Source organism: Microchirus variegatus (genome assembly GCF_963457635.1).
Source record: "Microchirus variegatus genome assembly, chromosome: 10".
NCBI classification, from domain to species: domain Eukaryota; kingdom Metazoa; phylum Chordata; class Actinopteri; order Pleuronectiformes; family Soleidae; genus Microchirus; species Microchirus variegatus.
The window spans coordinates 17,449,542-17,467,011 of NC_139811.1; the positions used below are offsets into that span (position 1 = coordinate 17,449,542).

At 41.6% G+C, this 17,470-nt stretch overlaps 1 protein-coding gene across 1 annotated transcript; it reads left to right on the forward strand.

The window, feature by feature from the left end:
- The first annotated feature begins 304 nt into the window (after positions 1–304).
- prkacaa (protein kinase, cAMP-dependent, catalytic, alpha-a) lies at positions 305–17,455 on the forward strand. The gene is made up of 10 exons (XM_083896745.1): positions 305–1,063; positions 8,671–8,732; positions 9,140–9,268; positions 9,629–9,727; positions 9,821–9,903; positions 9,996–10,122; positions 10,214–10,309; positions 11,201–11,323; positions 12,412–12,576; positions 14,460–17,455. The coding sequence occupies exons 1-10, from the start codon at positions 1,018–1,020 to the stop codon at positions 14,583–14,585; spliced, it is 1,056 nt and encodes a 351-aa protein (XP_083752871.1). The 5' UTR covers positions 305–1,017; the 3' UTR covers positions 14,586–17,455.
- The last annotated feature ends 15 nt before the right edge of the window (positions 17,456–17,470 follow it).

The following is a 17,470-nucleotide window of genomic DNA, read 5'->3' on the forward strand; positions in this document are numbered from 1 at the left end:
TCGATTTCGCATGGAACCCAGTTGGATAAATACAATATTAATATATTGCAATACAATAAAATTACATTTTCAGGAAAAAAAACGTTTTGGGCGTATAGGTTACTAGCAAGTCCGGGAGGCGGGACAAAGCAATGTTAACTGACGAATCGCATCAATGCAATGGCTGGATGGGTTGACGCTCAACCAATCAGCGCTCGACTTGCAGCCACTGTCACGCAAATGTCTGCGTATGTAACAAATCAGAGCGAGCCAGAGGCGGGACCCGCTGGATGGATGACTGGAGTTTCCCTTGCGGTCTGAAGATTAATGGAAGGGTCTGTTGATTTTAGTAATCGACTATCAGGTGATCGGTACCACTGCACTTGACGGCTGGATTAGGAATGAATGGAGGGGCATCCCTTTGAAACAACCATCGGGGGAAAGTGCGAATAACCCTGGCACCACTTTTTGTTATCCTGGCCTCAACTGAAGGAGGCCTGCCTACATAGAGATAGCACCTAGGTAGGTCAGGCCAGGATACGACTGCGAGGGACGCTAACAGCTAACGATAGCCTGCTCGTTTGACAGACGGAAAACGGCTTTCGACGGTCTGTCCAATGGTTCTGAGTGGATGCTAGATAAAACAAGCCTCGTCTGGGAATAAAGGACAGTCGAGCGTCGTCTCAACTTGCAGACTCTCGCTTGGAAATTGACAGGCTAAAGCTATTAAGCTAACATTCACTGTCCATCTCTGCTAGTGTTAGCCGCCGTGCTAGACTAGCTAACTCTAAGCGTTAGTTTTAGCTGCGGACTTGGATAAGACACTCGCTCGTCTCGAGTGTTCCCGGATCCGTTGTGCGAAGGTGTTTGAAGACGCGCACAGTTACTCACTATAATTATTTAATAATGATAGCTGTTAGCTAGTAGCCAGCTTGTGAACACGTCGACTGCGGTAAGAGGAGGTATAGCAGCACTCTACGACTTGTGAAGGAAAACTCAGCCCGAACCCAGGGAGTCCACTATCGGCCTGCTGCCATCATGGGCAACACGCCCACCGCAAAGAAGGGCAATGAGATGGAGAGCGGTGAGTAGCCTTTACCCGCAGCTACAGCATTAGCAGTTGGCTGTATCATGTCGATGGGTCTGAGTTGTATTCATTTCCTGTTTCCAAGTGCAGCTTATTATACAGATGCAATAAACCAAGACCCAGAGATTCTGCCACAGAAACGCCACATTTCAGATTGTCAAGCGGCAAAACATTGTGGTACTGTCAACTTCAGGCGAAAGACACATGTGGCCGTGTATGTCCACATGCTGTGTAAACTTCAGGCCAACTGTCTCACTGTGGAGTATGTTAAATTATTTTTCCTCGCCCATTCTGTGTGAAAAGCTCGTGATGAAGAGCCGTAGGTTATGTCTGGAGGTGCCAATGAGGATGACAGAAACAGGCCTTGTACAACAGTCACAGGTTTCTTTGTGGTTTGTTTTTTTCACCCTCAGAGCAAACGGTAGTGAATGAGTGCAGGAACTGTGCAAACTCTGAACCCTGGCGTGGAGTTGTTGATGTAAAAACATTAAAATGTTATTACATTTATCTATTACTAACCTTAACAAATGCATTTGAACCAATTTCATCCAAAATGTATTTGTAAAATAGATATGAAGGCAGCATTTACAGATTGTGAATTGAGCAACACAAGTGTTGCTCAATTATGTTAAGCAGAATTGTGTATCATTTGTAACCATTAAACCATTTTATCATAAAGAAGAAACCCATGTCTCTGGACCTCTATTTTTAAAGGTCCAGTGTGTAAGAATTGGTAACATCTAAGGGTGAGACTGCAGATTGTAACTAATGAGGGAATAATCTGCTCATCCCGTTCTTTCCCAAGAGAGTTAGGGATCTTCAGTTGCATGCCAGAAAGAATGTTGGTTGTCTTTAAGTAAGCTGCTTCTTAAAAGCACGAAAAATACATATGGCTATTCAACTTCTGCATATAAACCCTCCTAAATATTATCCACTGTATCTTTAAGTAATGCAGTAATTTGAATGAAAAATACAAAAAGTGGGTGTGAAAAGTACACCCATGTACTTCTTTCAATGAAGAATACAAGCACACCCATATGAAACGTTTCACCTTGTCTTATCAAATCTAATGTTGACCGGAAAGCTGAGAGTTTGACGGTTACTGAACTGAGGGGAGTTGGTTGTTATCAGTGAAGAAAAACACTCAGGACAGGGTCATATGATGCACGAGGGCAATCCTCTTCAGGCACAAACTAGGAGTAGAGGAGTCTCTTGAACATCATGTGATGAGCAGCATTTAGAACAAGGACACTTGTATGTGTCACGGAGTACACGTGTGGAAATGTTGATGTGCGTGTTGGGCAGCAAGGGATGCTGTGGTGTCGCAAATCATTTTGCATGCTTTTGCTCCCTACAGCTTTTTACATGTTTTGTTGTTGAGCTTGTTAACCACCATATTATATTATTCCTGGCACTTTAAAAAAAGGAAAAAAAAGAATGAACCTCATTGTTCTACTTGGGGAAACAAACGGATAGATAACTTAATTGTCAATTTGAATCCAAGCATTAGGGTTGCCTTCCTCCAATCTGGACCACTGGCCTCAGAGAAGACTAGTGAGACCACAGTTCTGTGTTTTTATCCATGACACTATAAGTAACGCGCAAGTGTGCAAAGTTTGAACAGGTATCTGCAAAATGAGTTTCAGCTCCTTGCTGCTGCTAGAGAGTAGGTGTGAAGAATGGCCGTCAGTCCCTCTGTAATTTTAACCCATCACTGGTAACTCCCGTAACATGGACTGTGTCTTCAGGTGTTGTGACTCAAAGTCGTTTTTTTATGTTTTGGGGGTTGTGGAAGTTTAGCAATCTCTAGATTGCAAGCTAAACCATAGGAGGTAATACTGCTTTGGGTTTGCTTTACATCACTCCGGACCCAACCTGATCCTTGGAGACAAATTCAGACCAGGGATCCAGGGCCTAACTCAGGAGTGAAATTTTCCACAGAGCATCTAGGGATTCATTTCAACATGGCTGCTGGTTTTGATTTCTACAGAAAACGGAAAAAGTGTCGAGAGGTAATTCGAGCATGCAGGGTCTCTTTCCTCTGAACTTTCCAGGCAGCCGAAGACGAGCGGAGAGCTTCCACTCCATTATAAAGAGCTGCTTTCTGGCCCACAGGAAGAAGCAGGGCGGACAGACACTGTGAACTGAAGCAGGAAGTGAAGGAGCAGGAAGGTCCAGCCCAGGCTGAGCACCGTTGTTCATTGCCTTTGTTTGGGATAAACTCAGGCAGCCAGGATAGTATTAAGTTTAGTCCCAGACCACGCTGTTGATATCACATATTCTGGATTTTGCTGTTCGTTAATCCATCCGGACATACTGCAGTGTTGTCACTCTACACAGACTGTCAGCTGGCTTCCTCCAGCCTTTTATGATGTCTGTTATTCACAGACTGGCAGGAAGGCTGTTTCATCGGACTGGGCCTTGTTTAGGGGACACAGGCTGTGGAGAAGGCAGACATGACCAACCACAGGAGGAGCTAAAGGCTTGCTACTGGAGTGAGTTTTCAGTGTGAAGTTGGTCAGGAACATGGGTTAGCGGTGGAGTTGTGGTTAATGCTGTGGCCCACAAGCATAGCTTGGCAAGTTGTGCTCAAGTTCATATGTATAACCAAGTTTTATTTATTTGTCACTGCGGTAATCTCATGACCTGGTGATTTGAGTGTCTTGGCTTTGGTGGAGATTTTTTTCAAACTTGCAGACATAGGTACGTTAGGCCAGTAACTGAGATATGTGTGTGTAAATGCGTATATATCCACTGATACAAGTGCACTCATGCAGCAGTTTGTCTCTGCTTTGTTACCTTTTGTTTTCCAGTTACTGTTCAAACAAAGCATTTTAGCACTTTTAGCTTTTAACTGTTTACACAGTGGAGTGATGAACCAATGCAAACATTCACGGACTTTGAATTTTTCAAGTAGTGCTGTTCTTGTATGTCTGATTTAAGTGTTCACACTTAAAAACGGGCAGATATTTAACATGTCCTCACAACCAGTCATAGAGGCTGGATGGATACAGTATGTATTTTGGATTCATCTATATAATGAGATGGAACACGCATAAAGTGCGACTCCCTCCCGTCTATAAATATCTTAATGGTTCATGTCCTGCCCCTGCTCTGAACGCAGCTGGTTTGCGTAACGGGGGCAGGTTTGTATTTTGGATCGCTCATCACTTCCTGTCTCCAGTAAAAAGGGGCTTTTGTTATAAGTCTTCACTAATTACCAATTACCTTACGGTTGAAATGCCTGCTCAGATAAGCTCACCATGTTGTTGCCACAGGTAGCCAAACATGCTGCCTGTGAACAGTCCTGAGATGCATAATCTAGCAGCAGGCCCAGCAAAAAGTGAGGATTGAGTTCAGTGATCACAAGCGGAACAGGAGTGGCTGGTAGTGTGAATCCCTGTGTTTGTGTGTTGTTGTTGACCTCCGCCAAGGAGGTATATCTTTTCGCCGGAGTTTGTTTGTTTGTCTGTCTGTTAGCAACATGACTCAAAAAGTCACAGACGGATTTGGATGTGACCGGGAACAAGTGATTAATCCGTTGAGGCTATCACTATTTTTATTGCTATTTTGTAGGCACTGAGCTGCCTTGGTGGAAGTCTGCGCTCTCCGAGTGCTTTTATAGTTATTACTTGTATAATGTTGTTTGGCCTCACAGACAGTGCTGCTGAAATTACATGCTCTCTGCAATAAATAAAGCATCTTATGATACCATGCTACAGAAATGAAGGGTCAAGAATAGGCGAAACTTTGAAAAAAATAATGTTTTTTGTTTTTTTATTTCCAAGTAAAATGATTGTTCGCCAATCTTTGAAGTTACCTTTTATCTTCCTACAATTGTGTAAACCTAGAGGAAAAAATATGCACATTTGTAAAGGATTTGATGATGCGCTGTGGCTGTTGGTAAAGTTTTTTTTCCTCCATGTACAGTGCCTGTGTTAAAAATCTCAGAGAGGTACACTCCAGGTTTGACTTAAAGATCATTGTGCATGAGCACTGAGCACAATAAAGCGTTGCAAGTTGGCAAATGCTGCATGCATTTTGAATAGATGCTAGTACAAATATGACTGGGAGATAATTCAATAACCTATAATATTTAACACTTTGAGTTATAATTCGGAATGGAGGTATTGACCATCATTCCCAGTGTAGCACTGGGCCCGATTTACAGTCGAATGTTGGTCAGGTTGCCCTAATATAACCTTTCTGTCTCTGTGTCAGAGTGGGGTTCATGAAGCCTCAGGGAGGGATGCAAGATTGATTTCTGGAGGATCAATTCAGAATTGGCATTACAAATAGAGTCTCTGGTGTTATTTGGACAGGGAGATGATGTTTCCTGGTGGTTTGTGCCGTTCTGTGACTCCAGCTTACTTTTATTTTTTAAATTGCAGATGTGACATGTCTGATGGCTCCACTAATTTGGGTAATTTTCCGTTGCATCTGAATGGTATCTAGTTTATCTGACGGGTCATTTACATAGGCCTAGTTTTCCGTATGAGTTTCTCTCTGGGCTGGACAAATATACCAACTACTCTTTTATACTCCTCCCCCTGATGATTATGCCCCAGTTTAGATCAATATGGAGCTACTCTGTATGTGTGTGTGTGTATGTGTGTGTGTGTGTTTGCATGTGTGGTTGACATGAGAGCGAATGGCAGAGAGTACTTTGTGTGGAGAATAAATATTGATACAAACCAAGCAAGGGTCCAATTGATCTGTGTGAGTGTAACGGGGAGCAGTGCTGCTCTGTGTGCTATGTTTGCCTGGACGTGGACGCATCTTTGTGAAGTCGGTCTGAGGCAAAGTGACGGACACTGAAACCATCCTTCCAGTGAAAACACTTGACTGGTTTCTGTGGTTGAGTGGGGCTGCTGATCTGACCCCCGGCACTCTCACAGGGGCAGGATAGGTCATGAGTCACTGGCTGTGAGGAAATAAGGAAAAACTGGGGAGACTTTGCAGGGCTAATGTGTGACAGGAAGAGCTCCAGAAGGCATGCTGGGAAGAGGGAGTCATCGTCGTCCTCAAGTGAATCAGGGTCACGCCTTGCAGATGCTGTAGCACCAGAGGTACCCATAGTCCTCCCAGATGGTAAGGGCGTCAGGAGTGTCATTAAGGGAATCTGAATGAACATCAATTTCCTTAAAGTTGTTGATTTGGCCTTTCTGCTTCCAGCTATTTCAACAGCAGTACCTAAACTTCTCTGACCAGCTTCATGTCAAAACAGGACTAATTCCATTGGTGGCTTTTTGAGCTTAAAAGTAGGAGTTGAGCAACTTTCATGGGAAAAGTTTTCTCCCCTGGGACCAGTCTGCATCCAGTGCTCTCTGTGGGGAGCAACAGTGCTCTCAACATGTTTATGTGAACTTTGGTCTCTGTCGTTCTTGCTGGCCCTCTCCCATCCCATTGTTGGAGCTGCTGGTCTTAAGAAAATTAGCAGAAAATCCCATTTAGTGGAGAAGAATTTAGATTTAATTAAGTGTGTTGGAGGCCAATGTGTAGATCGTTGTTACGAATGTTTGTTTTTTCATATCAGTACCAATGTCCATTGATTTGAATATTTGTATCACAAAGTTAAAGAGTAGATTAAAATGCACTTTAACTATTGACTGCTGACTGGCTTTATTTAAACTGTGCCCCAGGCTGCTGTTTTGCACTGATTACCAAACCAAATTCTACAGTATCTTCACATTGTTTCAGTGATAAATAATTTCTATAATATATACATGTTGTTCTTGTAATCATCCACATTGGATACACTTTGGACTTTTTTAACCTCATTTTAGGGCTTTGCATCTTCACTGGTCTGACCATTCAAGTAGTGCACTTCTGAACCTGTGTGCGCTTCTTTGTGTTTTGACTTGTACTCCATCTTGTTTGGAGCTGTCTTGCTTTACTTGTTCAGTGTTGCCGTTGCATCCATGATCTTGAATGTAACCTGTTTTAAATTTTGAATTTGAACTTTTCTTTACACTTGTATATGGACAAAACTAATACATCTACAGTGAAGCTGCAGCTTTTGGCAACTGGACAATCAACAAGCAATGTTTTTTATAACTGGTTATGTGCTGTCACTGCATCAATAGACAATCATGGATGTCCTCATTGCAATGCATCATGGAAAAAAATCTTTCCAACACTCCCTAATTGTGAAATCTTTTGTCCAAATTAAGACACTAGCATTTAGTAGCTGTGCCATGTTTCCCTCTGTAAATATTCACTGTACTTTAGTAATTAAGCAACAGGAGAAATTATAATTTAAATTGCTGTATAATTACAACCTCAAACTTCTTGTGTCCTGGGATAACAGTACACCTAGCACTAGTTTCCTCAACTGTGAAGGCAGCTTGTGTCCCTTAAAGCTCACAGATGTTATGGAGGAATGAGGAAGGCCTGGTTATCTTCATGTTCCCACAGAGCACAGTGATTAACCTCATAAAGATAAAGGCAACAGAAGTAAACTTCTCCATACGACACAATGTGTGCTATGGCTGTCAGTGTGTTCAGTCATTGGCCAATTATAACATGTGCATGTGTGTTTTGCTTTGCCAAGTCAAACACTGCACTCAGAGGCGTTGTAGCATTGTGTTAAATTGCTCTCTTGGCACTGATGCATACATTTCCCCCCCCCCCCATCTATTTTTCATCCACCTCTATGGTGTATGCATAGGTGGAGGAACTGTGAAACTGTAGGTTTAATGAGATGGAAGTGGACTGTGTCAAACCTATAAAACGTTTTTGACATTTTAAATAATTGTGGTATTTTCTTGTTGGCTCCCTAAAGCTGTATCGGAACTATATCTTATATAGTAATGTCCACATTCTGCCTTCTTCTAGGTATGAGTTATTGGATCACAATAGCCCACAATATATACAAACAATTGTCGATGCTAACTGAAGGCTACATAGGTTCTCCAACATACTTGGAAGTGAATGTTGGGGTGAGGGATATTCAGCTGCAACATGCAACTTCACCAATAAATGTTGCTGAATTTTACATACCCTTACTCATACATATTTAGCCTTGGCTTTAATAAATTGATGTTTCACACTGGTGCCTTGCTTGAAATGGGGCTCCCAAATCTCACTTTAGATGCAGGTTTTTCGGCTCTCTCACAGATATTATATATATTTTGCTGCATTGCATTGATTTGATTTATCAAGCCTCACTCCTGCAGAGAAGCATACCCCACCCCACATCGTCGTCCTGACACTACCATAACTCACTGAGTTCACAAGATGATGTTCAGACAGCTTTTTGGTTCTTGCTCAATGTTGCATTAGTTTAAAATCTTGTCTGGGGCACATGGTTAACTTGAACTGTTGCTGAACACATTTCTTCAGTTGCAGCCATGAGTTCCTAATATAGCCTTCTAAAATTGTCCTCAAAACCAGAAACAGCTGTTAGACATTGCATTTGCAGCTTTATTTAACTTCACACATTCACACTGATTTGTTGTAAAACACTTACGCCCATACTGATGTTTTATTCTCTGGGTTTTGATTTTTAGATAAGGGAGCCCTGTTATGCAAAACCCTTTTTAGGCTGACTCGGGACGTTTACAACTATTTCTAATGATTATCCATTTTGTCTCCAATTGCAGTGAAGGAGTTTCTCGCCAAAGCCAAAGAAGATTTCTTGAAGAAATGGGAGAATCCATTACAGGTGAGAAAGACATACCTATTATTGCCCTATATATTGTGTGTGTTGGGCCACATTAATGTAATGATGCTCGATATAATGCATCATGAAATTTTCTTATTCATACGTTCTCAGACAGTGAGAGCAGACTGCTTCATGATGAAATTAATTCCACTGAACTTCAAAGGGCTATTGCACCCTCTGCTGGGCTAATGTGGATATATAAATATTTACATGTCTCTCTTGAATGGATGCACCGCTAACATGTGCTCCTTGACAAACGTGTTCAGTTGCATTAGTACAATAGGAGTTATGTTGTAACTGACACGTCGGGACAGTTTAGTTGAATTATGCCGTTAAGTTGGACCATTCATGGTATGTTGCTGGTAAAATGTGATCATGTCCATAACATCCATTTCTCTCCACCTCAGCAAACTGCAGCATTGGACCACTTTGAGCGTTTGAAGACCTTAGGCACTGGGTCGTTTGGTCGAGTCATGCTGGTGAAACACAAAGAGTCGGGCCAGCATTTTGCCATGAAAATACTTGATAGACAGAAGGTACGGTGGTTGAAATCTGATACTCAGGAGGGATGCTACATTTAAATGCATGACTTATGGTGTGTTCATTATCTCATAATATTAATACAATGATAATATTTTGATATTATTACATCACTGGCTGGTAGTGCCATCAAAAACAGGAAAAATGACTGCCTACTACAGGTTCAGTTTCTTCATCTTATGATCACACATCAATGCCTTCAATGAGGATTAAGTGTAAATGGTACAGGGGTGTAAGAATGAGATTAGGCATTTTTAATAAGGTAGTGATCCTCTTTCTTTGTTATTAAATACGTCTCATCAGCCATTATAACAACTTGTGCTTCCCGAATAAGCCTCCATCCTCTCTTCTCTCAGGTAGTGAAGCTGAAGCAGATAGAGCACACACTGAACGAGAAACGTATCCTGCAGGCCGTCAGCTTTCCCTTCCTGGTGCGCCTGGAGCACTCTTTTAAGGTATGTAAGGCGTTAAAAACTTCCGTTTTATCCTCACACCAGGTTTACCTCTTGTTTGTGTGTCAAATTAAGCCTTTGCTCATTTTTCTGTAGGACAACAGTAATCTGTATATGATAATGGAGTATGTACCCGGGGGAGAAATGTTCTCACACTTAAGGAGAATCGGTAGATTTAGGTAAATTGACTTTTTGGTTTATTTTATCAATATACTGAATTAATCTTGTGTGCTGCTGGTTGATTGTAAATATTGTGGCTGATGTTTTGCAGTGAACCACACGCCCGCTTCTATGCAGCCCAGATTGTACTGACCTTTGAGTACCTTCACTCACTGGATCTCATCTACCGAGATCTGAAGCCAGAGAACCTGCTCATCGACCACCAAGGTTACATACAGGCAAGGATCACTAGTTAATATTTGTCATAGATAAGTCTCTTCTTGCAGAGTGTGGCTTATTATACTCAGCCCTTTGCCCTCGCTTCCTCAGGTAACAGATTTTGGATTTGCAAAACGGGTGAAAGGCCGAACCTGGACGCTCTGTGGGACTCCAGAGTACCTGGCACCAGAGATCATCCTCAGTAAGGTAGGTGTCTAGTTATACAAGTGGCAACCAGTCGTTACGTAACCCATAACGTCATCTGAAATCAGGCCCCTACTGGACGGTACCAGCTGTCGATTACACTGTTGTGTGCTTATATGTGCCATATTTTATCATCTAATTTCCTGTAAACATGAATAGTAATGTATAACATCAACATCATGAGCTAGTGAATAACCAGAACTAGCCTCTGTGACCATTAACTCTGTCTCCATACAGTGACCAGTCTTGGTGAATCTGCTTAAGTTTTTTAACATCCCTGGGTTTAATTCACACAGAAGCAGTGTTTTTAAGAGCACAGAAACACTACGTTTTAAAAAACGGGTCCCACATCAATTGCTTCCATTGTAATGTATATTTGTTTGAATAAAGCTATACATATGTAAAAACTTTGGACGCAAAGTGCAGGCTTTATGCACAGGCTCAACTTCTATGTTTTCGGTGTAGTAGATAGGGCCGTAGATGACTATTACCCTGTCCCCTCTGTTGCTTGTTTAATTATTTATTTATTAGTAACTTCCATGTATCTATTTGTTTTTATTACTTTTGTAATTGAAATGGCCTTTGGGACAAATTAACTCGTCTGATCTGATCTGATCTAAACCAAGTGAGACGTCGGCTCATTTTACCATGGACTTCCAGTCAAACAAAGTTGTTATTACTACCAGCACAGTCACCCCCTGGTGGGTAGACAGTGGAATCCCAGAAGACTCAAATCATTATTTGATATACAGTCTGCACAACATTGGACTTAAATACTTTTTTTAAAAGGGGGGGGGGCAATCTGTGGCAAATATCCTGCTTACTACTCTGTCATTATTGTAAACTGTGGTTTAGTTTGACATTAATTTGGCGTTTTATGTGTTTTTTTTCCAGGGTTACAATAAAGCAGTGGATTGGTGGGCTCTGGGAGTGCTGATATACGAGATGGCTGCTGGTTACCCGCCATTCTTTGCGGACCAGCCTATTCAGATTTACGAGAAGATTGTATCGGGGAAGGTGAGTCTATAGAAAACTTTCTTAATTTCCTAATTTGTTTGAGAACACAGTGAATAATGTTCATCAACAGAGGCAGGGATTTGCAAAGTTTAAAAAACAGTTCTCTAATGGGAAACCTTTAATAGACTAGTGATGTGTCTGATTGACTGATCGTAACTGCTCACTACCTCTGGCTCATATTTGGGTTATATTTGTTGTGCTGTAAAGGTCCAGTCTGTAATACTTTGGGGATCTATCAATAGAAATTGAATTTTGAATTTGTCATTATGTTTTTATTCACCTTTTTTTTTTAATAACGAGCCCTTTATTTTTTACTGGTCACTGTTCCTCTTCCCTGCAGTCCACCATGTTTGTGCTGTAGCCCAGAATGGACAAATCAGACACTGGGGAGGGCTTTTCATGAGTTTAGGCCACTTTTAAGGCCTTTCTTTTACATTGTACATTTGGGCCAAAAATCCTACGCACTTGTCCTTCAATAAATGAACATGAATTTGTTGTCACTTGTATTTCAAGTGCAGTTGTTTCAACAAATTATAGATCTTAAACCTTTATTTACTACGCACATCTCTGTTGGGAGCTTTGGAATAGAAAGAGCTTGCTGTGGTTTTTTATTGTTTGGCATATACAACAGTGTTATACAGATTATAAATCTCAGTGAATTATCTGACATGTGACTGCAGTAGATGTCTTAATCTGGCAGCTGGATTCTCTGTAGACACTGTAAATAAATAAATGCCTACAGAAGGTTTGTTTTGAAAAAATAAGTCGCATTACACAGGACACAGGACAGTTTGCACCTCCAAAATCATGTCATCACTGCCTTTATTCCAAAAAAAACTAGCAGTGGTAAGCGATGTAGTTCATAGATGAGGAAGGTCAAAAGAAGGTTGAACGGTGCAAACAAGGTAGACGTGTCAAAACCAAGCAAATCAAATTTAAATTCAGCATTCGTGGGCACAATGTCATTTACACATAATGTGTGTGACTCCTTGGCTTTTACACATCCACAGCTGTAGGTCAGAGGAAAGCATGAGCTGAAATAAAACCTGTGAACTCGCACACTCACGCAGCTTTTTCCGTTTTTGCAGGTTCGCTTTCCCTCTCACTTCAGCTCAGACCTGAAAGATCTGCTGAGAAATTTGCTTCAGGTGGATCTGACCAAGCGCTTTGGCAACCTCAGGAACGGAGTCAATGATATCAAGGGCCACAAGTGGTTTGCCACCACCGACTGGATTGCCATCTACCAGAGGAAGGTGAGGAGTCGGCCCTTGATAAAATAATGTGTTTGGTTGGAGGAATTGCCTTTAATCTTCATCATGTGATAATTTCACACCAACTGTGCCTTACTTATAAAGATGATGATGTATTAGATGCTCATGGGAAGCTGACAAAAAATACACTAAACATGTATTTCTCTCAGTTTCCCTTCGTAATGTAAAAGCTGGTTGATTTAGTCGTAGTACTGCACCAGTAAAAAAGTTCAGTTCAGTCCAATTTATGGTCCACATAAACCCCAACTTTATTTATAGTTCACCACTGAAGCTGTCAAACAATTTCATAAAAAATGATTATTAGTCCAAGAGTGCATGTATACGCAGACTCTGTAAGTTGTCGGTTGCCTGATTACGGCCTTGGCTCGATTAAACTATGCATGTAAACGTACTGAGAGAAAATACTAAAAAGACAAAATCTCCAGATAAAAACTCTGGGTTGATATTAGTAATGCTTATTTCATTATACAATGACAATCTTTGTTTGGTTCCCCCCCCAGCAGTTTTTGATATTCATTCTGAAAAATGAGTCTGTTTTAGAGAAAGCAAATAACATGTGATCACAAATTTAGCCCTGCAGTGTGATCACTTAATGATGAGACTTCCAAGTATTCAAGTGTGATTTCCCACTTTAATGTTAATTAATGAGTAAAAATGTTTTTTTATTGTCTCTTAATCAGGCTTTTAGCTAGGATTTTTTTAGAGGGTGTCCCCCCTTGCCCTCCGAACCTAACCCTCACTCTCCTGCATTGTGCGCCGCTGTACGCGGATCATTCGCCTGTGGATGGATGGATTTCTCTATGCGCAGTTTTATCCACACATCCATATAATATGACACATACATAATGATCTTTATGACGAGGATCGAGTACAGTCGCGATGAAATACAGCGGATCCAAGTAGATCTTAGAAAAGTGTGTTGACAGATTCTGAAGAGCGCACTTTTTATTGTTTTCACGCCGTGGTCTCATTCTTTCTTTAGATGACGCTTTAGCGCTGTAATTAAGGGAATAAACGATGCATCGGATGAGCTGATCGCTTTAGTTAACTGCTCAAAGGGCGAGAGGGAGAGAAGAGAGTCCTGTCGCGGGAAGTTCATAATCCGCGCTGCGCTGCAGCCAAGTTTGGCTTTTACGCAAAGAGACTCCAGCATTTAATATGTGCTGTTCCACCGTGTACTCACATCTTGTGGTATACGCGCGGGTATAGACAAGCGCATGCTGGCCGTAGTTTTTGCGGCCAGCATGCGCCTGTCTATACCCCAATTCATCACAACATCGTTTCGGTGGTTACCGGGGGAAAAATAGGGCGTCTTCAGGGCGTCCTGCCTAAAAGTAGGGAGTCTAATTTCTTATTATTTTCAGTACAGCGTGACGCCCGGACGCCCTGCTCTTAATCGTCTGCAACCTGTATGTGAAGCATTCTTTGATGCCTTTGATCCACTACACAGTTCCAGCACGGCTCGGCTCGACTCTACTCTTTTTTTTTTTTTTTGGTGGCGAGGTTCCAAGCCATTTGAGCAGCAACAGACTGCCGGTCACTGATTGGCAGAGAGTGTCATCAATGGAAGTGTCATGAGCACGACGTCTAACAGGAATCAAACCAAACACTGCCGAACTGTAGATCCTGAAGACGTGTTCATCTCCAACATTTGGCAAGGAAATGTTTAAAATCCTTATGTTTAACAGAGGAGTCTGGTGTATTTATGTCACACTATGATGACTCCGCCCACGTTGAGGAGGTACTATAGTAATGGAAAACGATACCAAACCGAGTCGAGTCGTGCTGGTACTGTATAGTGTAAAAGCGGCGCATGTGACTGCACCGCATCACTCTAGTGATTTTGACGATGTGTGTCTTTTCAGGTGGAAGCTCCCTTTATTCCCAAGTGCAAAGGCCCCGGCGACACGAGCAACTTTGACGACTACGAGGAAGAGGAAATCCGAGTCTCCTTCACAGAGAAGTGTGCAAAGGAGTTTGCCGAGTTCTAGTTTTTCAACGACGAGTAGCGGAGAGAACGAGGGAGAGACACGCATTTAGAAAGTAAACGGGGGTCTGAGGACGGGACGTGCTAGGGTGGACTGCTAACTTGCTTATTTATAATGACGACAACAATGTAAAATCCCCTCCCCCTTCCCTCCCCTCCCCCAGTGGAAAATGTAGGCAAAGTGAAGAAAGATCCAGCAGAACCAGCAGTGTTGCCTTTTCTGATTGTTTCTCAACTGTTACTTGTTTGTTTTTATTTATCCCTCTTGTGTTTGTGGCCGGGGCTTGGGGAGAACGGACGTAGGTTGTGGCTATTCAGCTTTCTGATGGTGTAATGACACATTTTAAGTCTTTGCAGGTTTGGTCATTGATTTTCTGTTAAGGTACTGAATCTGCTCGACTCCCTCCCTCCCTTTTTTTGAGCGGGCCCTCTCTACAATCAAGGAGTGATTGTTGTATCTCGTCACCATGCCCCCTCCATCTCTCCATACTGAATCTGTCCAAGCAATACCAAGTCCAACAGATGTGCCTATCATAATGCCAACTGGTTGGAAAACTGCGTCAGAAGCATTGGTGCAGAGCTTTGGCTGTGGTGTTGTCGGCCTTTTGTGACCGTTTCGGTTGAAAGCTTGAAAAAAAACCTCTGCGCCGGCCTTTGTCTGCTCAGTGTGGCATGATTATTGGGTGGATGATGCACTCGCTGTTTGCAGGTGAAGCAGTGGGGGACCTCTTTGATCAAAAAGAAAGTGGTTTATCATATTAAACTTTCATCTAGGTCTTACTGCTTTTTGGGGACCGGTAAGAAATGGTAAACATGAGGTCTGCGTTTAAATTTGTCTTTCTCTTAGCTGGATTTATTAGAGCATTTAAAAAAAGAAAAAAAAACCTACTGGTGATCATTTTGTCCTTTTTTTCTTTGTCAATCTCTGTGCTTGTGTGTTATTTAGTGCTCAAGGGTTGGTTAAAAAGCTATGATTTAGCAGCGACTAACATTGTGGTCACACTCCTGACTATTGTTTATTTAATTCATAGTACATTTATACATGTATATTGATATATATATATAAAATATATATATATATATGATAGAGAGCATAAAATATCCATCTTTTTCAATATTGTCTCATAGCTGTACATCGGACATAGGATTTAATAAATAGATTGAATTTCTGCCAAATTTGCAAACTGAGAACACTGCAAAGTTTTATGTGTGTAACGGACGGACGGCGATGGATTTTAATATTCAGAGAGGAGGGGAAAAAAAGTAGCAAAATGTTTCGACGAAAATGTGCATGTTATTTTTGTACGATGTCCCTTTTAAAGAGCGTTCTGCTTTACTCGTGCTGAGGTACCCTGCGATTCGATCTCGGCTGCTCTTATTTTGGAAAGACGGAAGGAGATTCAGAGAGAGAGGTCTTTGACGTTCTTCTGGCCTTTTGTTCACGATTATTTTCACTGAACTCGTGCGTCTCACCTTGACGATTTGTTGGGGGTTTTTTTCTCTCTCCTCTCCCCCCATTTTTCTTGTATATACCTTACATGTAACACCTTCACATAGACTCGCAGTCCGGCCAAACATGGTGAGCTGTTTTGTGATTAGAGTGGGGTTTTTTTTTTCTTCTGTTTTTCAGCTTTCTATGTAACAAATTAAACTAATGAAGCTCTCCTAAAGCTGTCCCCTTCTGCCAAGTTTATTTCTGTGGATGCAAGACAATCAGACCAAATCGTATTGCTGGTTTGTTGACTGAACACATTGTTTTGGTTTGATGAAGGATGTTTGCTTTCACCCTCCCCTCCCTTCTCTCCCCCCCTCCCCACACCCCCGTTGCCCCATAGGTGCTAGACTTTGTCCTCTCACTGAAAAGCTTCTGTGAACTGTTTGACGTGCATCACTCTATTTGTCGAATCTTGTGTCATGACCTTTTTGTGAATGTTTCTAAATGATTTTTTTTTGGTTGGCTTGGGTAATTATTCATGCTGGGGGGGGAGGGGCCTCTTAAATGTAATTGAACGCAAATGCAGGATAACTTTTGAATGTCTTGGATTGTCTGTTGGAGATGTTTCACTGCTGTTTGGAGAAAAAAAAAATGATGTGTATTCTTTTATGATAAATATTCCTCTGGTGAGCTTGGTTTTTTCTTGCATGTTTTGTAAAGTGACCCAGCAGCAGGACATCTCCCTCTCCCGCGAACCTGAGACTAATGTTTGAGAACGCGCAGTTTCCACAGCCGACAGCCTCACGCCACCAACCCCGAACCTTTCGTTCATGAGCGTCACGTTCAGCAATGCAGTGGATCGCCTACCATCCTGTGCAGTCTTTTTGCAAATAGTGAAGCACATGCCACAACTATTTTTCAAATCTCTTTATTTATTGTTTGATTTCTTTTGTTTTTTTTCCTTCTTTTGTTTTTTGCTCGTTCTTTTGTGTGAAGAGAGCACATGTATTATCTTTATGTTCTGACTAATGACTAAATCAGAGTTGGTGGGTGGACGGCGATGTCGCACAACACCTTTCTTTTCCAAAACTAATTGCCACTTGTCTCTCATTCTTTAATCAGCTAAAACACTATCAAGTGATCTGTGCTCGTTTTGATTTATTTCCCCCCCCCCCCTCCTGTGTTTGCCTTCGATTTTCACACACTCTTCATTCAGACATAACACTTTTTACATCGGAGATGTTTTGCGTTCATATTTTCTAATTGTATTTTCAAAAAAAAAAAGGATTTAAAAAAAACAAAGCAAAAACAGAACATTAATCTTTTTCCTCATGACCTGGGTACAGTGATTGTGTAGTCTATTGTACCTTTTGGGAAACAATACTGTATATCCTTGCCTTTGACAGTCTTAACTATCTTACCCTCTGGAGAACTTGACAGATACCCTTAGAACA